The sequence below is a fragment of the Mustela lutreola genome, chromosome 2 (assembly GCF_030435805.1).
Source record: "Mustela lutreola isolate mMusLut2 chromosome 2, mMusLut2.pri, whole genome shotgun sequence".
Lineage (NCBI taxonomy): Eukaryota > Metazoa > Chordata > Mammalia > Carnivora > Mustelidae > Mustela > Mustela lutreola.
The window spans coordinates 106,073,022-106,094,572 of NC_081291.1; the positions used below are offsets into that span (position 1 = coordinate 106,073,022).

The window sequence follows — 21,551 nt, forward strand, 5'->3', positions numbered from 1 at the left end:
AGGACCCTGGAATCATGACCTGAGCCAAAGGCAGTTGCTTAATGACTAAGCCAACCAGGGGCCCTGATTAGTTAATTATTTTATTTTATTTCAATTTCTGGGTTATTTTAAATAACCACTTATAATTAGTTATGACATCATAACTAATTAGTTATTTTGAAAACTGTGTACCTACAAACCCACCACTCAAAACAAAAGCTAGAATAAACAATAGCCCTATGACCTAGCAATTCCACTTCTGTACCCAACAGAAACCTTTGTTTACATACAAGAGGGTACAGTAAAATAATATTAATAGCAGCACTGTTTACAATAGCAAAAACCTAGAAACAACCCAAATGCTTATCAATGAAAGACAGCATGAATAGGGGCGCCTGGGTGGCTCAGTGGGTTAAAGCCTCTGCCTTTGGCTCGGGTCATGATCCCAGATCCTGGGATCGAGCCCCGCGTCGGGCTCTTTGCTCAGCAGGGAGCCTGCTTCCTCCCCTCTCTCTCTGCCTGCCTCTCTGCCTACTTGTGATCTCTGTCAAATAAAAAATAAATAAAAATCTTAAAAAAAAAAAAAAAAGACAGCATGAATAAACTGTTGTATTCACACAATGAACTATTATATAGCAGTCAAAAATCAATGAACTACAGTGACATATGATAATGTGAATAAACCTTATCAATGTAACATTAAGCAAAAAAAAACCTAAGGCCTCAAAGAATAAATACAGCTCACTATACTTTTTGTGAAGTTAAAACACAAAAATTTAAAAAAATAATAATTTCTAGGTATGTAAATTGATACAAAGAAACTATATAAAAAGGGAAGCAGTGAAATCATAAAGCAAGGATTCAGGATATGGCCATCTGGGGTGAGGGAAAGCGGAAGGATAGGACAGGGGGACGGACACATGGCTAATGTAAGTCATTATCACATTTATTAACTGCTTTAAATATGTTTAAACCCAGACTTTCTCAGAACTTTTACTATAGAACTGAGACTTTTTACAATATTAGTTCTAGAATTTCCTGATAAAGTGGTCTTTCATGTAAATATGCTAAGATCATGTGGCGTTATTTTGGGATTAAACTGCCTGCCAAAAATAAAGTTCATACATTCGTAGAAATAGAAGTGAAATCCCAGTGATTAACACTGCCACTTTCTGAAAAAGTATAGCCCTTTAGTAGAATAATATGAAAAAGTTTGAATGAGGTCTATTTCTTATATAAATGGAAGTTGAAAATCATAACTTACATTAGAAACCTCCTTCATTTCACTTTTAATTCACGAAAAAGTTTCCTCAAGTTTGAAAATTCCTTTAAGTCATATATTATTTTTAATAGAGTAACTAGTTTTCCACGGAGCTTACCTAGAGACCCCTCTCACAGAGTAGTACAGATTCTATTGCTTTACCATTGCACTAATCCCAACCTCCTTATTCCCTACTGCCCCAGTTCAGGCCTGAACTTGCAAACTAGTAATCCAAAGGCACATTTAGCCTATAAACTTTTTTTTTTGGACTGTGTAATGTTTACAATTAAAAAAAAATTGTTACCGATTTTTTCTAAAAATTAAAAGTTGTACTTAAAAATGCAGACTCCAGCTTCTATTGCAAAATCAGAGTATTAGGCAATTCTAGGCCTATATACCCATTTTGCAACATTCAATTGTAGAAAAGGTAAGACCTCCCTTCTTGGACGAGCTTTCCAGTTCAGAGTTTCTGCCACTCTCCAACAACCAGCTCACTTTTCTCATTGGCATTACCTGCTTGGCCTCTATGGGGATTTTCAATTTTCTCTCATATCCATTTTTCCAGTCTTACCTCCAACATGGTACATTCCCCATTCCCTCTCCACATTGTCAAAAGTAGTTTTCTAAGCAAGTTTGGTCAAACCACTTCTTGATTTGCATATTCTTAATTTGCTCCTAATTGTTTTAAAGATAAAATCCAAATTCTTTAAAATGGCACTTCACGATTTAGGGTGCTTGCTCACCAACACCATTCTGTTCCCCACCTCTTCCCAGGCCTTATTACTACTCAGAACTAGTACTTCCCAAACCAGCATGCTTCCTTATGCCCGGGCCACTGTTTCCACTTTCTCTTCTCCTGGCTAATTCATACTTATCCTTAAAAATTCTGTTCTGATCAGTTCTGCAGGAAAACTTCCCCGCAGAGCCTTTCCCTCCTGCTTTTCCTTTGCGATCCCAAAAGCAAGCTGTGCTCTTCAGTTTGTGAGCTCTTCATTAAAATGCTTGAGGTCCCCAAACATCACCGACAGGTGTTAAACCCGGGTAGGCTGAAGCGGGGTTAACTGTACTTGGATTAAGATCAGCGTTATTTCCTAGTCTAAACTTCTGATCCCATGCGGCACTGAGTATGAAGCACGACCTGAGTGTGTAAGGATTTGCACCCATACGTTTTCCACAACCTAACGCTGGTATTCCCCGCCTAGTGTACGGTCGCGAGCACGCAGCCAGAGGCGACGTTCGCCGCGAGCGCGGCCTCCGATTGGACCGGGCGGAGCATGCCGGGAGCGGCCGAGTCTTCGAAGTGCTTACTGGGAGTTGTAGTTCTTGGAGCCGGAAGTGGGGGTGGCTGGGCTAGAAACCGCAGCTGAGACAGCAATCACCGCTCCTGCTGTCATCCCAAGTGTAGTGCATCACCCTGAGCCCACCCACCGAGGGTGCCTTCCTCCGCTTCTTAGGGCTTCGGGAGCCCTTAGGGACGAAGGGGCAGGGGCGCCTCTCTTCAGAGAGGAGGCGACCTCGTAGTCCCGGATGCGGCCGGAGGGCGCGGGAATGGAGCTCGGCGGCTGCGAGGAGCGCCTGCCGGAGGAGAGCAGGTGGGTTGGGAAGGGCGCGGGGGGGTCCAAGGCCGATGGTGCACCGAACCACCGGGAGGATTGTGAGGGCTCGAGACCACCGGCAGAAGTATCGGGCGTGATGGACTTTGGGAGACTTGTTTGGGAAGAAATTGTGAGAAGAAGGACTGGCAGGGCGTGGATAGGACGGGAACGGGTTTAATATGGGTATGATATGCTGAGGGCAGGGGGAGCAGGAGAGGAGGTAGCTATTGAGAGGTGCTTTTGTGAGACTTTTGCAGGCGAGAGTCTATAGATGGGGGTAGGGCACAATGTTGGTAGCCTGAGTGAAACTTGAGGTGACAGCATATCAGACCAATATTAAGAAGGTTGGTGTTGTAAGAATTTCTGGGCGCAAAGGTTAGGGCACTATGACTGGCCTAGAAAGCAGCTTAGGCGGAGATGACTGTGAGGAAGACAGGAGGGCCTGTGTATGAAAGTGGACGATTGTAATGGCCATGGTGTGGGGGAGCGGGCTTGCTAATGAAACTAGAAATTGTGTGCGTGCCTCTGTCAGTGGCAGGATCTCTCTGTCATTTCCTTTTCGTCTTCAACCCTTCTCTCTTTCCCCACAATGCAATTTAGCAATTTCACATTTATTTATACGAAACTATTGACATCTTGTTCATACCCTTTAGAAATGGAGGATTTAAGATTTTACAGACTACTTTGATTAAATGGTGACTTGTTCTCTGTATAGGTGCTTCCCATATTTAGGTGTTTGCTTCAGTGAGAAAACATCAGCAGGGGGAAAATTAATGAGATAATGCGCCCAGGTGAAGACCTGGCTGTTTTTAAGTTTGACTCCTCTTTTATGTACACTGTTAACTTGTGGCCTGTGTACAAAATGTGGACTGACAAGCCTGGGTTCCTGCCTGAGATGTATGAAAGATGAGTTCAGTGAAATTGAACATCTTACTTCCCTTTTCCACGTTTCAGTTTCTGCTTGTGTATATTTGGCTATTTATTCTTCCTCCAGATGTCTGTGAAATGCTTCGTGTGAAAGGTCCCATATAAATTTTAAATAAGGTTTTGGTTCAGTTTTCTTTTCCTTTACCGGTTCATGTGGGAGAGGCTGGGCTGGAAATTTCAAATTCACATTTCCTCCCCATCTAGCTGGGTTAGTTATTTATTTGATGTATTTAAATAAACACTTATCACATGCCAGGCACTACTTAGGAGTCTTACAAGTATTATTTACTTCTCATGATGGCCAAACAAAACAGGTATTATTATTATCCCCATTTAATAGATGAGAAAGCTGAGACATGAACAGGATAAATAACTTGCCAATTTCCTACAGTGAATCCTGGTGGAACTGGGATTCAAGCCCAGGCAATATGGCTCCGGAGTCTGAACTTTTAATACTTATGCTATGCTGCCTCATTATGTTAATATAGTGGGACAAAGAAATGTATAAGATAATGAATTTTATAGCATTCTTTGCCTGTCATTCAGGACAGTAGGGACAGCTCCTTTGCAGGTATATTTTTCTCTCTATTATTTTTTCCATGCTTACCTTTTTTTCTTTTTAAGATTTATTTATTCACCAGAGAGAGAGAGAGCACAAGAAGGGGCAGAGAGAGAGGGAGAGAATTCCAAGCAGACTCCCCGCAGATTGTGGAGCCCAACATTAGGCCCAGTTGCAACCCCAGTTGCAATCCCAGTTGGTCACTCAACTGACTGAGCCACCCAGGTGCCCCTCTAATGCTTGCCTCTTAACCAAGCAACTCTAGTCAAAATTTAATTTCTGCAGTGGGACTATCCCCACAAGGTCACTAGTATTGTTGCTATAGCCTACTCTTTGTTGGTGGCTGAGTTAACTCAGAATGTGTTGTTTGATGAAGTTTCATGGCACCAAGGCCTCCTTAGCTCCAAGTAGACAACTGTCATATACATACCGGTGCCTGAGAATTGAGGCATTGTGGCTGGGTCACTCTTTTTTTTTTTTTTTGGCTGGGTCACTCTTAACCTAACTTTCTATGGTCAATAAAATACCCAGTTCAGAAAAAATCTTCATGATGAGATGGGATCTTTTTTTTTTTTTAATTTTATTTAATGGGGTGCCTGGGTGCTTAGTCAGTTAAGAGTCTGCTTTTAGCTCAGGGCATGATCCCAGACAGATCCCTGCATCCGTCTCCCATCTCTCCGCTCGGCGGGGAATCTGCTTCTCCCTCTGCCCCTACCACTCTCTCTCCCTGTCTCTCTCTGTCAAATAAAAAAAAAATAAAATCTTTTAAAAAGAAAGATTTTATTATTTATTTGATAGAGTGAAAGAGAGAGCATTAGTGGGGAGGAGCAAAAGGAGAGGGACAAGCAGACTCTGTGCTGAGCACAGAGCCCAATGTGAGGCTTGATCCCATGACCCTGAGTTCATGACCAGAGCTGAAATCGAGAGTCAGATCTTAACCAACTGAACCATCCAGGCATTCTGAGATGGCATCATTTTTATATACAAAGGATAAACTTATCAATATATTTCTGAAAATATCAATATATTTTCTGAAAGCAGTTGAGGTAGTGAAATGTGCATTATAACCAGGTAGACCTGCCTGTGAATCCTAGATTTACTGCTTAATTTGGCTCATGCATCTGAGTAGGAAAAATAATGCCCTGCTGACTGGTAACTTGTGAGATTTTGAAAAGATAATTTCCATGAAACTCTTCATGGGGTGCTTGGTATGTGCTAAGTGCAAAAAGTGTCTACTTGCTGTCTCCTCCCCAGTTTTCTTGAAATAAGGTGGATATGTACTTTTCTGGTTGTTGTTCTCAATTGTATTTCTTGTTCTTCTTCCTTCCATGGCTCCTCTGAGTTCAGCACTCCACTCTGAGGATGGGGGGCGGTGTTAGCCTAGCTTTTCACTTTATCCTTGGAGTTTAGTTATTTCGTAGGTTCCCTAATTTTCATCTAGCTATTTATCACTCTAGCAAAACACTATACTGCTTAGGGATAATGCTTCTCTTTCTTTAGTTGGGTAGTAAGTGCCAGGCGTTTGGAGGTTGTTCGGTGAAACTACTAAACGATGAAAGGAATGGTTCTTCTGGCTTTACTCTGCCACCCTATACTGCCTTAGGCTGTGCAGTCTGAACTTGAAACCCAGCTATATGCAGTTTTTCTGGTGCAGTGATCCAGATAGAGTCAAAATTGAAGTATTGAAATCCTTTTTAGTGTCTCCAAACTGAGCTCAGTCCATTGGTTAAAACTGTTCCATCTTCTGTTCTGTATCTCAGTTAATAGCATTTCCCACTCAGCAAACCCAAATTCCCTCAAAGTGAAATTTTACTTTCCTCCTCATTCCCCTTATCAAGGTAGTTTCCAGGTCCTATGAATTTTGTTCCTGATTTTTCTCTGGGAGCTTTATTTCTTTCTCCATTTCCAAATATATTTGCTTGTATTACTGAAAAATCCAGGGAGTAATATTACTTCAGGCCTGACCAAGTATAGGCTTAAATAAGAATTTGTCCCTCTCTGTGGGCTCTTCTTCCCTATGTGTTGTCTTCATTCAGACTTTTCTACAGGATAACCCTAATCAAGCCCAACCAAATCAAACCAAAACAACAAACAAACAAACAAAGCAATCCTAATAGGTATAACAAAAACAAAAATTTGGAGGCTGAGTATTTTTGGATTGACCTGAGTTATGTTCCCCTTCTTATAATCAGGGTATGGAATATGCCACTCTGTCAGGCCCAAATTATGTGCCCAACCCTGGATCCTGAGGCAAGGGTATACTTTCTTGGGACTTCATGTACCCGAGTATATGGCAGAGGGGTGATTCCCCTGTGGAAAAGGAGAGTTCTGTTACCAAAAGAAAGGGACATGAATTCTGGGCACATATAACCAATATATTCATCGAGGACCCTTTATGATCTCTCATTGTGGGCCGTCTCAGTAGCCTCCTAACTGACCTTCCAGTCTAAACTCTGGCCCTAATTCCAGACTGTCTCCACATAGCCACCACTTTAATCTTTTGCAAGCAAAGTTATTATACTATTTTACTCGGAAATGTTTAATCTTTTCTTCTTGAAAAATAGAAAATAGTCAAAACTCCTCCCTGACATTTAATCCATACTTTAATCCCTGCGACATTCCCAGTTACAAAACCATGGCATTCACTGCCTCCTACATGTTCTTCTTCACCACTCTCATCCTTGTGTCTCCACATTCCCTGCAATCCCTCCTCCTTCACCTGGAAGGCTATTAGTCATCTTTTAAATAATGCTCCTTTAGAAGGCATCCCTGACCTGCCCTTCTCCATCTCTCTTTGTAACATATCTCTCTGCAGAACATAGTTATGTAAGTGCCCATTTCCCCCATTTCATTCTGAATACCTTGAGAGATGGAGACTCTTCGTCTTTTTTTTTTTTTTTTTAAGATTTATTTATTTATTTATTTATTTATTTGACAGAGAGAGATCACAGGTAGGTAGAGAGGCAGACAGAGAGAGAGAGAGAGAGAGAAGCAGGCTCCCTGCTGAGCAGAGAGCCCAATGCGGGACTCGATCCCAGGACTCTGAGATCATGACCTGAGCCGAAGGCAGCGGCTTAACCCATTGAGCCACCCAGGCGCCCCAGAGACTCTTCGTCTTTAACCACCATAAGCCCAGTGCCTCGCCCAGTGCCTAATGTAATCGACATTCTGTGAGTATTTATTCAAGGAATGGAAACATTAACAGTTTGGTCATGCGTCTTATAGTTGGGCAGCTGCCAGTGGTACTGTTGCCTTTGGAAGGGCCTCTTTTTTCCCTTTATCCCTATTCACTTTCACTTTTTTACATTTATCTTCATTTTCTATTTTCTTCCTTCCTTTCTCTTTTTTCTTTGACTGAGGTAGGGGTTGACAGTTTATATAGAACTTGTAGTAAAGCAGGAGGATCAAATAATTTTTGAGCAATTCATACTGCTAGTCCAGTTATTAGTATACCTACCCCCATTGTCCACTGTCCCCCCAACCCCAACAACATATTGTTGATGCTTTGGGGGGAAATGCTATTGTGCAGAACAGAGGAGAGGGAGGCCTATCAGCAAACAGCAGGGACCCTAAGCTGAAGCTTATCCCAGTATCTATCCTCCCCACAGCTGGTCTGCTTTTTTTTTTTTTTTTTTTTTTTTTAAGATTTATCCATTTATTTGAGAGAGGGAGAGAGAGAGAGAGCACAAGCCGGTGGGGGGGGGGGAGAGGGAGAGAGAGAATCCTGATGCAGACATCATGCTAAGTGTGGAGCCTGACCTGGGGCTTGATCTCAGGACCCTGAGATCATGACCTGAGCCAAAACTAAGAGTCGGCTGGTTAACTGAGTGCACCACCTTGGCACCCCTGATCTGTTTTTTATAGCTCCTTTATCACTTCTTTTATTAAATGGAATCTTTTTGTGTGTGTTTTGTAATCTTTCCTTTCTAAGTTTCACCAGCCTGCCTATCTGGGTGGTTATAGACTAGCTCTGTCCAACATAATAGCCACTGGCCACATGTGGTGATTTAAGTTTAAATAATTAAAATTAAATAAAATCTAACATTTCAGTTCTTTAATCATACTAACCAGATTTCAAGCCCCTGGGGCTACTGGCTGCCATACTGGACAGCACACATATAGAACATTTCCAGCATCATAGAAAATTCAATTGAACAATGCTGTTACAGATTAAATTCTGAGTTTTTCAGTAAACAACTAGGTCATGCTTACATGTTTTTAGTTCCTCTGCATCAGGCTGACTTGAAGTTTAACCCACACTTGATTGAGAGGAGAGAGGATTATTAAAGGAAATCATAAATTATTAGCGACTAAATAGGGACTTGGCACTTCCTTTGTAAGGCCATGAAATTTACAGAAATCCTGCTAGATCATAGGAGTGAAGAGATGATGATTTTTTTTACTAGAAAATAGCAAGATCCCATAATTTCTAAAAGATTCTAAGACAGTCTCTCTATGAGCTTTCTCACTTGGATGCTTTGGCGAAGAAAGCATTCAGAGCCATGACATCATTCCATCTCCACCCCCTTCAATACCATGATTTTATTTTTGCCTTCTCGAGAATCCTTTGACAGTTTTAAATTTTCCAAGTTTTTTTTCCCCCTCTTTGTTCTACTTCTGTTATCTGCTTATTGTCTTATTGCTTTGTGGACAGAGAATATGCCTTGGAGGATTGAATAACTTTTTTTTATTGTGTGTACTTTAGTACAAGGCTAGATTTGGATTGTCCTATGCTTAAAAAAAAGTGTTCTTCAGGATGTAGTTTTCTAAATTTAAAGAACAACCTTATTATGTATAATATTATTCAGCTCTTCTAATCACTTTTTTACTTTTGATTTTTATGATCTGATAATTAATCTCCCATTACCATTGTTTTTTCTCTTCTATTTTCACTTTTTTAAAATTTTATTTTTAAGTAATCTCTATATGCAAGGTGAGACTTGAACCCACAACCCTGAGATCAAGAATCTCATTCTCCACTGACTGGGCCAACCAGGCACCCCTCGATTTTCTTTGTATGTTTTCTGTAGTTTTTGCTTCATATGTGTGTTTTGTTTTATATATATATATATATGTATATATATATGTGTATATATGCACATATATGTAAAATTATATATGTAATATATAATTTATATATTTTAAATTTATATATTATATATTTTTATTTATGTATATTTTATATATTTCAATCTATTTTATACATATACATTTTAGATATGTACGCACATATAAAATTTAAAATTTAATATAAAATTTAAATTTTTTTTAATTTTAAATTTTAATTTTAAAATTTTTTAAAAAAAGATTATTTATTTGAGAGAGAGAAAGAGAGAGAGAGTGCATGAGTGCACAGGATGGGGAGGGGCAGAGGGGGAGAGAGAGAGAGAGAATCTTTTTTTTTTTTTTTTTAAGATTTTTATTTATTTATTTGACAGAGAGAGAGATCACAAGCAGGCAGTGGCAGGCAGAGAGAGAGAGGGTAAAGCAGGCTTCCTGCTGAGCAGAGAGCCCGATGCAGGACTTGATCCCAGAACCCTGGGATCATGTCCTGAGCCGAAGGCAGCGGCTCAACCCACTGAGCCACCCAGGCGCCCAGAGAGAGAGAATCTTAAGCCAACTCCTTGCTGAGCATAGAGCCCAAAGCAGGGCTGGACCTCATGATTCTGAGATCATGACCTAAGTTGAAATCTAGAGTTGGCCACTTAACTAACTGAGCCACCCAGACTCCCTTGTTTTATATTTTGAGGCCATGTTATTAGATACCTAAAATTACTGAGAGCTACATCTTCATTATGACTTCTTTGTCTTTTTAAATGATTTTTGCTTTAAATGCAGTCTTGATGTAATATCATAATTTCTGCCTACCTTTTTGCTTGATTGGTTCTTTGGTTTTAAATAGTTGTGTTTATTTCATTGACTTTTATTTTTATTTCATGTCTATTTTATCTTAATTCTGTCATCTTTTAAAAATGACTTTTTATTATGTTCTTTTGCTTTTTCTTTGCCTTGGCAATATTTAAGATAATCTAGTTTTAGTTGTAATGATGATTAGCTTTTACTTTAAAATAGTGTCCCTAAAACTGGAAGCAACTGAAGCACTGTCTTTCCTCCCCTACCTTTGCTCTCGAAGGTGGGGGGTGGTGTGCCTCCTTGCTTGTAAAGCATTGTGCTACCCAGATGTGACTGTAAGGTAATGAGATTGGCTTTCTTCTATGACTCAGGAAATTAACCTTACTGTTTTACAATAAAACCTTCTATGTTTCTACCATTCTATTAAGTAAGCAGATTTGAATCTCTGTTGTATACAAGATACTTCCAAGAGTCTTCTGAGGAAGTCTTCCTAGCTTTCCTGCTTAAGCAAGAGTACCCTGAGCATGATCAGGCCTTGGAATCTATGCTTATGAAGAGGAGATTTAGCCTGGTTTAAAATCAGTTGAGATATTCTTAAGATGCAGAGCACAGTGACAAGTCTTAATTTGTGTTACAGCCGGTCCTATCCTGGATAGTTTTGGCAGATTTTTTTCTGAGCAGAATGAGTAAGAAGGCTTTATTCAGGACCCCTTCTGATGTAGTTTGACTTACTATATTTATGCACTGGAAATTCGAAGAGGGAAAAGAAAAGAGAAAAGGAAAGGAATATCATTATCTACCCTATGATGGTGCTTTCTGTAGATTATCAATCACACTGAGGGAGCTGAAGCTTAGAAAATTTAAATGGCTTACCTAAGACTGCTTGACTAGTTTGTGGAGAGCTCGGATTCAAATTCAGGTTGGCCTGACTGTGAACCTTGCTCTCTTTCTGCTGCATGACATTTTCTCCCTCTTTCTAATAACAGCACATAAGAAATAGAAAAGACACGGTTTCTATCCTTAAGAAAACAAATCACATACAACAACAATTAAATAGCATTTTTTTTAAAGGATCATCAGGAGGAATGGTATATTGACAGCATATATTATGGGGTTTCCAACAAGGGAGTTATAGCTGGTCAAATTATTTAGAACTTCTTAGGAGAATGTTGAACGAGAGCTGAACCTGAATCCCTGAATGAGACAAGAGGAGAAGCATTTTAAGTGGAAAGATCTGTTAAATAAAACCATGCAAGTAGGTATGAGGTTGGCATGTTATAATAGAGTGTGGTGGGTAAAGAGACTGTTTTCAAATTGAGGAGTACCGAGTGGGAACGTTGGTATTTAGACTGGGGCTACATGATGGAGACTTTTTGAATTCCATACCAAGGAGTTTATATACCATCAATGGTTAGGTTTCTGACATAAGGGATTTAACTTTTGGTAAATCTGCTCATTGTTTAAATTAAATAAATTTAATATTCAAATGTAGTGTGATTGGTGAAGGATTTGTTGAATAGATTTGAAATTATAGGCATGCCTAGGAGGACCACTTATTCCCCCCAGACATTAAGATTCTGCTGTCAGCCATTAAAGAGATGGAACTAGCCAATGATTGGGTTCTCCCAGGTGCCCCAGAGCTGAGAAACTACAGTAAAGTCAAGGATGTTTTTTCCTATGAGCATTATTTATTTAAAAACATCATAAATATTAACTGCATGCTGTACTCATTAAATACTATATAATTGAAACCAGGAAGTATGGAGCCAGATAAGAAAATTAAACAAATTAAATGTAGTAGTCTATTGTTACTTAAGTGTTACCAATAATTATTTCACTTAGCGATGTTTTCCTCTACTTTAAAGATCACTTCTTTTCAGGGAGTGCTTTTTGGTATTAAAAGTCCCAGGTGTTTGCCTGACCACAATCTTTCAGCCTAAGATGCCCTTCCCACTTTGGGGATTTAAAAATCCTTGATGGTACTTTCCAGCCTCTTGTTAGCTAATTTTGTTCAGATTCTTGATCTTTCATTAATTGCTAGAATTGTTTAGGAAGGGCTAAACAGGGATGCCTGGGTGGCTCAGTTGGTTAAGCATCTGCCTTCAGCTCAGGTCATGATCCCAGAATCCTGAGATCGAGTCCCTATCAGGCTCCCTGCTTGGCAGGGAACCTACTTCTCCCTGTGCCTGCCACTCTGTCTGCTTGTGTGCTCCTATGCTCTGTCTCTCTCTCTCTCTCTGACCAATAAATAAGTAAAATCTTTAAAAATAAAAAGAAAAGCTACAAAGAAGGAAGGGCTAAACAGTTTCTCTCCTCTGTATTTCCCTCACAGAACTAGAGGTAACTATTATTACATATCTCCATTTCTCTCAATATTTTTACCTGAGATCATAAATACAATTTTATATTCTGCCTTTTATACTTTAATATATCATTAACTTTGGGAACTTTTTCTAATCAAAGATTTTAATGGTTTCATGATATTCCATCATTTAGATATCACATACCTGTCTTCACATTTCAGGGATCAAATCATAATCTGACTTGGGACAACCTGACCTACAGTCTTGATTTCAGGTAGATACCACAATTCATTGCAGATAAATGGCACACTGTGGAGGGGGTATGCCAATAAGTTGAAGCTATTTCCTTGTCCTTCCTAAAAAGGGCACTGGGGATCAAAGATATGCTTATATGTATTTCTTGGATTGAATCTCACTTTACAATAACTTATTATGTGTATATTATTTGTCATATATTTCACTTATTTTTAGTGATTATGTGTTAGTTATATGGCATAGCACTTTTCATTTATTTATTTATTATGTTTTCATTTAAATTCCAGTTAGTTAAATAGTGTAATATTATTTTCAGGTGTACAATATAGTGATTGGACACTTCCATATATCACCTGGGGCATTGCACTGTTTTAAAGAGATAAAATTTGTGGGGCACCTGGGTGGCTCAGTTGGTTAAGCATCCAGTTCTTAATTTTGGCTCAGGTCATGAGGTCAGGGTCATGACATCCAGCCCTGCACCAGCTCTGCGCTAGGTTGCGTATATCTTTTCAAATTAGTATTTTCATATTACGTAAAGAATATGGGTAGTAGAATTACTGTATCATAGGGTAGTTCTATTTTTTTAATTTTTGAGGAGACTCCACACTGTTTTCCACATTGACTGCACGACTTTGCATTCCTACCAACAGAGCAGGAGGGTTCCTTTTTCTTCCACATCCTCACCAGCACTTGCTGTTTCTTATGTTTTTGATTTCAGCCATTCTGGCAGATGTAGAGTGATACCTTATTGTGGTTTTGATTTGCATTCGCTTCATGATGAGTGAGGTTGAACATCTTTTCATGTGTCTGTTGGCAGTCTGTATGTCTTCTTTGTAGAAATGTCTGTTCATGTCTTGCGCCTGCTTTTTAATTGGATTATTTATTTTTTTGATGTTGAATTTTGGAAGTTCTTTATATATTTTGGATACTAACCCTTTATCAGATATGTCATTTGCAAATATTATCTTCCATTCTATAATTGTCTTTTAGTTTTGCTGATGGTTTCCTTTGCTGTGCAGAAGCTTTATTGTGATGTAGTCCCAGTAGTTTATTTTTGCTTTTGTTTCCCTTGCTTCAGGAGACATATTTAGAAAAATATTGCTAATGTCAGAGAATTACTGCCTGTGCTCTCTTCTAGAGCTCTCAGGTTTCAGATCTCACATTTAGGTCCTTAATCCATTTTGAGTTTATATTGTGTATATGTAAATTGGTCCAGTTTCATTCTTTCGCATGTAGCTGTCCGGTTTTCACAACACCATTTTTTGAAGAGACTGTCTTTTTCTAGTTACATCTTCTTGCCTCCTTTGTCAAAAATTAATTGACCATATAATCCTGAGTTTATTTCTGGGCTCTCCATTGTGTTCTATTGATGTGTGTCTGTTTTTGTGCCTGTTTTTGATTACTATAGCTTTGTAGTGTATCTTGAAATCTGGGCTTGTGATATTTCCAGTTTTGCTCTTCTTTTTCAAGATTGCTTTGGCTATTTGGTGTCTTTTGTGTTTCCATGCAATTTTTAGGATTGTTTGTTTTAGTTCTGAGAAGAATGCTATTTATACTTTGCTAGGGATTGCATTAAATCTGTAGATTGTTCTGGATAGTATGGACATTTTAACAGTATTTGTTTTTCCAGTCCATGAGCATGGAATATCTTTCCATTTGTTTGTGTTATCTTCAATTTCTTTCATCAGTGTTTCATTGTTTTCAGAATATACGTCTTTCACCTACTTGGTTAAGTTTATTTCTAGGTATTTTATTGTTTTGGTGTAATTGTAAATAGGATTTTTTAAAAAATTTCTCTTCCTGCTACTTCATTATTAGTGTATAGAAATGCAGCAAATTTCTGTATATTGGTTTTGTATCCTGTGATCTTACTGAATTCATTTATCACTACTAACAGTGTTTTGGTGGAATGTTTAGGATTTTCTGTAAATAGTATCATGTCATCTACAAATAAGGAAAGTTTTACTCCTTTTTTTTTTTTAAATCAATTTGGATGCCTTTTATTTCTTTTTGTTGTCTGATTGCTGTGGCTAGGACTTGCCCTACTATGAATAGAAAGGGGTGAAAGTGGACATCCTTGTTTTGTTCCTCTTGTTCCTGATCTTAGGGGAAAAGCTCTGCACTGAGTATGATGTTTGTTGTGTTTTTCTTATAAGACCTCTATTATGTTGAGGTATGTTCCCTCTAAATCTTTTTTGCTGAGCGTTTTTATAATAAATGGGTGTTGTACTTTGTCAAATGCTTTTTCTGCATCTATTGAAGTGATCATATAGTTTTTTAATTCTTTCTCTTGTTGATGTGGTATATCATACTGATTGATTTGTGAATATTGAACCACTCTTGTATCCCAGAAATAAATCCTGCTTGATTGTGAATGATAGTGAATGATTGTGATTGATAGTGAATGATTATTGTAACATATTGATGCTTTTGGTTTGCTAATATTTTTTGAGGATTTTTATATACATGTTCATCAGAGACATTGGGCTGTAGTTCTCTCTCTCTCTCTCTCTCTCTCTCTCTTTTTGTAGCATATCTGGTTTTAGTATCACGGTAATGCTGGCTCCTTGAGTATTACTTCTGATTGTGACATGACATGACATGACATGACAAGCTTAAGACTGAGCTGGCTTTTAGGAAAACTTTTTCCTTGAATAATCTTATTTGAGTTGCTTAAGCAATTTCTGTTCCTCTTTAAAGGAGGAATGAAGTCAAAATTCTCCCCCCCCCCCAAAAATATGTGGGACTTTATTCTGAGGTTTTTGATGAAAGTGATTCGGGTAGGGATGGATTATGCTGTCCCTTGCCACTTAGGCCTGATTTTTCCTTGGCACATGATGAGATGCTTAGAAAGACTTTTAATTTACAGTGATTAAGGGAGAGCACTCTGTGTACTTGCAAAAGTGGCTCTGCAAAGAACTACTTTGAACCTAATATACTTCAAAGACCTTACCTTTGCCCAGGTAAAGATTACATATGAATCCAAGGTGATACTATTCAAATAATTATTACCAAGCAGGTTTGCCCCAAGAAAGACTGACCTTACTTGCTGAAAATGTGGTTCAAGAATGCAGAGTCATATTTGATTTCTCATGGTGATCTGTTTACTTGCATCCAAGATTCAGGTATGAATAGATTAGTCCCACCACTGTGTATGGGCTTCAGTTGAGTTTAGCATTTCAACTCTCTGAAAGTGGTAACTGTATCATTAGGGTAAAGGAACCTCAAAAGGTAAAGATACTAAATAGACTATGTAAATCAAAATTTTAAAAGTTTACTTTTCTTTGAGCATATACCAAATGTAAGTGATTTGGTATATCTTAGAATAAGAGCCACATTCTTTTGTAGCTTTGGTACCTTAGGGACACTATAGTATGGGGAGGGAAAGTTCCTTAGCTTTGTCCAGAAGTTGGTAGTAGATCTGAATGCTCAGGTTTCTTGGATTTCAGGATTCTTTATATAATTTTGGAATCACAGCCTAGTAGGATGATGGGGTATTTGTGTCTGCTTTCAGAATTTATCACGATAGTTCTTTGACAGTTAAGCTTGTAAGATCAAGAATAAATCAGAAGTATTGCTCAGCCATCAAAAAGAATAAAATCTTGCCATTTTCAATGACATTAATAAAACTAGAGGGTATTATGCTAAATGAGATAAGTCAGAGAAAGAGAAATACCATATGATTTCACTCATATGTGGAATTTAAGAAACAAAATAGATGATCATAGGGGAAGGGAAGGAAAAATAAAGTAAGATAAAAACAGAGAGGGAGGCACACCAGAAAAGATTCTGAACTCTAGGAAATAAACTGAGGGTTGCTAGAGGGGAGGTGGGTTGGGGAATGGGATAAATGGGTGATGGGCGTCAAGGAGAGCACCTGATGTAATAATGAGCACTGGGTGTTATATGCAACTGATGAATCACTAAATTCTACTCCTGAAACTAATAATATAGTATATGTTAACTAAACTGAGTTTAAATAAAAAAATTTTTTAAAGATTAAATCAGAATAAATCAGAACATAGATACGCAAAGTTGCTTTAGTAAACAAACTGCTCTCAGGCCTACAAGACATGATTGTAACCTGTTGAAATGTGAAAACCGTGTCTATCTGAACAGACCAGATTAACCCTAAGGAAGCATAGGAGTTGGAGAATCACTGAAGCAGAAGTTGGTAGTCAGATGGCCTCTGTGATGGTAGTTTCTCACAATGTAACAATAAGTGGCATTTTAATGGCCATCTAAGTCCCTTGTGCATCTTAGTTATTTGAGATATCGCTAAGGACTGGTATGGAAATAGAACAGGGAAGTGGCCAACAAGTACATGGAGGGGTGCTCAGCATCATCAGTCATCAGGGAAATGCAAATCAAAACTATTTTGAGTTATCACCTCACACCTTTTAGAAGGGCCGTTATCAAAAAGATGAATGACAGGTGTTGGTGAGAATGTAGAGAAAAGGGAATCCTTGTGCACTTTTGGTGGGAATATAGTGGTGCAGCCACTGTAGAAAACAGTATGGAGATTCCTCAAAATTAAAAATAGAAATACATTTGATTCAGCAATTTCATTTCTGGGTCTGTATCCAAAGGAAACAAAAACAGGATGCTGAAGAGATATCTGTACCCCAGTATTCACTGAAGCAGTATTTATAATAGGCAAGGCATGGAAACAACCTTAGTATCCACTGATAGATGAATGGATAAAGAAAATGTCACACACACACACACACACACACACGGGAATATTATTCAGCCCTAAAAAAGGGAATCCTGCCATTTTTGACAATATGGATGGACCTTTAGAGCTTTATGTTAAATGAAATAAGTCAGTTCGAGAAAGACAGATACTGTATGCTCTCACTTATATGTGGAGTCTAGAAAAGTCAAACTCATAGAAACAGAGAACAGATTGATTGGTGGTTGCTAGAGGTGGGGGTGTGGGGAATGAGGGTGAAGGTGGTCCAAAGATACAAACTTCCAGTAATAAGATAAATAAATTCTGGGGATGTAATGTACAGCATGGGTGACTATAGTTAACAATACTGTATTATATATTTGAAAGTTGCTAAGAAAGTAGATCTAAATGTTCTCATCACAAGAAAAAATTTCTAACTATGTTCTGTGATTAATGTTAACTAATTTTATTGTGGTAATCATTTTACAATATGTATATCAAATCCTTATGTTATATACCTTAAAGTAATATAATATGTCAATCATATCTCAATAAAAGTGGGGAAGAAAGAAATGGCTCAAGTGAGTTTGGTGACTTGAATGTTGAATGGTGTAAGGTTGTCTCCCAGTTTGAATAAATTCTTGGTCTTAATGTTTTGAGAGCGGAAGACCAGATTGAGATTCATCTGACTTTCTCTTTTTAGATGACACTTTTATACTGGACCTAGCTTTGTTCATCTTATTTTGTCTTACTGTACTCATCCACTTTTAAAAATGACTCAGAAAGTGTACAAATAAGTTATAAATAGTTTTGTATACATAGTTTTGTATAAATAGTTTTGAATAAATTTATATAAATTTTGTATAAATAGTTTTTGTATAAATAGTTTTGAATACAGATAGAAAAGATTCAGAATGCTTCTAAAGGTATTTAAATGATGTAAAATAGTATGATGAAAGTTACCTGAAAAAAATTATTCCTGTGACTGTCCTTGGAAAGTATTAAGAGTAGTATTCTAATGAGAAATGGAAGGGCAAGGTAAAGTGTGCAGTATAACAATTTTCAGACTTTTCCTCTTCAGTACTTTAGATTGTTCAGAATAAGCCAAAAGTTGACTGATTTGGGGGCATGTCCCTAAATGACTTAGTGCAAACAAAACATTTTTTTTTTTAAAGATTTTATTTATTTATTTGACATAGAGAAATCACAAGTAGATGGAGAGGCAGGCAGAGAGAGAGAGAGGGAAGCAGGCTCCCCGCTGAGCAGAGAGCCGGATGCGGGACTCGATCCCAGGACTCCGAGATCATGACCTGAGCCGAAGGCAGCGGCTTAACCCACTGAGCCACCCAGGCGCCCCAAACAAAACATTTTTGTCTTTATTTTAGCTTAAAGAACTATGGGGGGAAGTAATGGATAATTTATATTCTTAACCATAATACTTGTGTACAGGTATGTGTACTCAGTGCATGGAAATATAGTGAATAAAAATTCATTTTTTACTTTTTTACTTGGAAAAAGATTTCTGGTTTTGAGCAATGCCCTCATCTCTTTATATGTTGCTCATGTACTATCATTTCCAGAAATGGATCTTAATGGGTCACACTCCTAGAAACATGGGTTATAGGTTATTTATGTGAGAATTAAATGAGATAATAGATGAAGATCACCTTACGATGCATAATATGCCACATTAAGATTGAGGGAGTTTTCTTTGTTTTGTCTTTTTTTTTTTTTTTAATCTTAGTGTTTTTTACAACTTAAGTTCTTCCAGAATTGGGTTTTATGCCCAAGTAAAAAATTAATAGGGGATAAAATGTTAGGATATAGGGCAGGAGGCTTCTTGGCTTAGACTTTCTTTGACATGATTAGGATCAGATACAACAAAGTTAACTAACCATTGATTATAATTGATGCCCTTGCAGGAGGGAGCACTGGCAGTTGCTGGGTAATTTGAAGACTACCGTGGAGGGTTTGGTGTCAGCCAACAGTCCCAATGTCTGGTCCAAGTATGGTGGCCTGGAACGGCTTTGCAGAGACATGCAAAGCATCCTCTATCATGGGCTCATCCATGACCAGGTATGTGAACTTCTTCTTTTCTTCCAGATTGACTGCACCACTTGTTGGAAAGACAAAATTGCATTAAGGTGTTGGCAGGGAGAAGATGAAGGCTCCTAGTCTGAGAGTCCTTGAGGATAGGACTGTAACATGATGATCATGAGGAGGACAATAAGGACAATAATGACGAATCACTAGGATTTTTCTCTTAGGAGCACCCTAGGAGAAGTATTTACAGAATATTGTCATTTTTATAATATCCTTTGAGCATCATTTTGTAGGTAACTCGTTGATTCTTGGGAGTGGTAGTTTAAGTTATAGCTTAATTTTTTTAAATATAAAGTTTATTAATGTTGAGTTCTTTTCTGTAATATCCTCAAACACTCTAATAAACTTGGAGTATTGATAATGAATAGAATGTAATAATACTTAATGGTTTTGCTTCGTCTTTGGCAGTTACTCCATTTGCAGTGTTTTAGATAAGGTTCATATCTGGGTATAATTGTCAAGTGAGTCATTGGCTCTGGTATGCTACTTTAAAAAAAATCAGACCTCACAAATATGTGCATAATCATGTGTTCCCAAACACTCATGCTCATCCCATGTCAGGGTCTAAGTATTCTTCCCTGGAACTCTCTCCCTTGAGCCAAGCTTGTCTTTTTCTTTTTCTTCTTCTTTATCTCTCTTTTTAAAAAAAGATTTTATTTATTTATTTGACAGAGAGAGAGATCACAAGTAGGCAGAGAGGCAGGCAGAAAGAAAGGGGGAAGCAGGCTCCCTACTGAGCAGAGAGCCCAATGCAGGGCTTGATCCCAGGACCCTGAGATCATGATCTGAGCCAAAGGCAGAGGCTCAACCCACTGAGCCACCCAGGAGTGCTGTCTTTTTCTTTTTTAATCAGAATTTATTCTCAACTAGACTAGCAGTCACACTGAAAAAGAGCTAATCAAATAATTAGCATTAAGGAATTCATATGCTACCCTCCCGTCTAAAAATATGTGTATATTCCGAACAGTATCTTTAAACTAATGTTCTTACTGGATATTTTCAGAACTCAGTGGAGAAGTTGGCTTAGGTGAGATTTTCTTTATTCAAAATAAGTTCTGAAAGTGAGGCTCTCTCAAAGGGTTTCTTTTTCTTCTTTTAAAGATTTTACTTATTTATTTGACAGAGAGAGACAGATCACAGGTAGGCAGAGAAGCAGGCAGAGAGAGAGGGGGAAGCAGACTCCCCGCTGAGCAGAGAGCCTGATGCGGGGCTTGATCCCAGGACCCTGAGATCATGACCTGAGCAGAAGGTAGAGGCTCAAGAGTTTCTTAATAGTTACTATTATTCAAACACCGTTCTAGGAATTTGGAAGCAGCATTGTGTAGTAGAATGATAAAAGTCTTTGGAATCAGATAGAACCCAGATTGAAATCTAGACACAACGCTCGGGTCCTTGGGGAAAAAAATGAAATAGTAGTTACCGTTACAGATTTCTGAGTTGAACTGTTCATATTTTAATCCCAGCTTCAGCACTATGTGGTATGGATAAGTTACTGCTTTATGCCTCTGTTTACTCATTTGTAAAATGAGATAACACTGGTACCTACCTCATAGGATTATTGTGAGAATTGAATGAGATAATATACATGAAAAGCTTTAAGAAACATAAGAAATTGACAGTTGATCTTAACTATTAGGTAATATTAATTTTTTGAGCATTGTTTTTCTCATCTATAAAAATGAGGATAATATTTACATCATAATGTTTGATGGAAAGGTTAAATAAACTAGCATAAAAATTTGCATAGTACAGTTTGTGGCACACAGGAAATAATAAATGTTTCTTTCATTTTTTAAGTTTCAAGTTACATGTAGTCTGATGGGAAAAAAAATAGTTATAGTTATGAAGACGGGAATGTATAGAACAAATTAGTTAACCCACTACAGTCTGGTTTTTTGCCATACCACTGGTGATCCTGCTACTGAAATTTAGGTAAAATGATGTCCATGTTATCAGATACATGAACGTTTCTTCTCCTTTGAACCCTGTCTGATGTTCTTTACTGTTGATCATCATCACACCTTGACTTATACAGCATTAT

The 21,551-nt window shown here is 38.0% G+C and overlaps 1 protein-coding gene across 9 annotated transcripts in view; it reads left to right on the forward strand.

Moving 5' to 3' along the window:
- Positions 1–21,551, forward strand: part of RUBCN (rubicon autophagy regulator) — a 72,412-nt gene that overhangs the window by 9,546 nt on the left and 41,315 nt on the right. For 8 of the 9 annotated variants that reach the window (XM_059162951.1, XM_059162956.1, XM_059162952.1 and 5 more), the window contains exons 1-2: positions 2,572–2,832; positions 19,330–19,483. In XM_059162951.1, the coding sequence (XP_059018934.1) occupies positions 2,768–2,832; positions 19,330–19,483 (219 nt within the window). In that variant the 5' untranslated portion in view covers positions 2,572–2,767. Of the gene's footprint in view, positions 1–2,571; positions 2,833–19,329; positions 19,484–21,551 lie in introns of those variants that run through there. The other variant, XM_059162958.1, reaches the window with a different exon arrangement.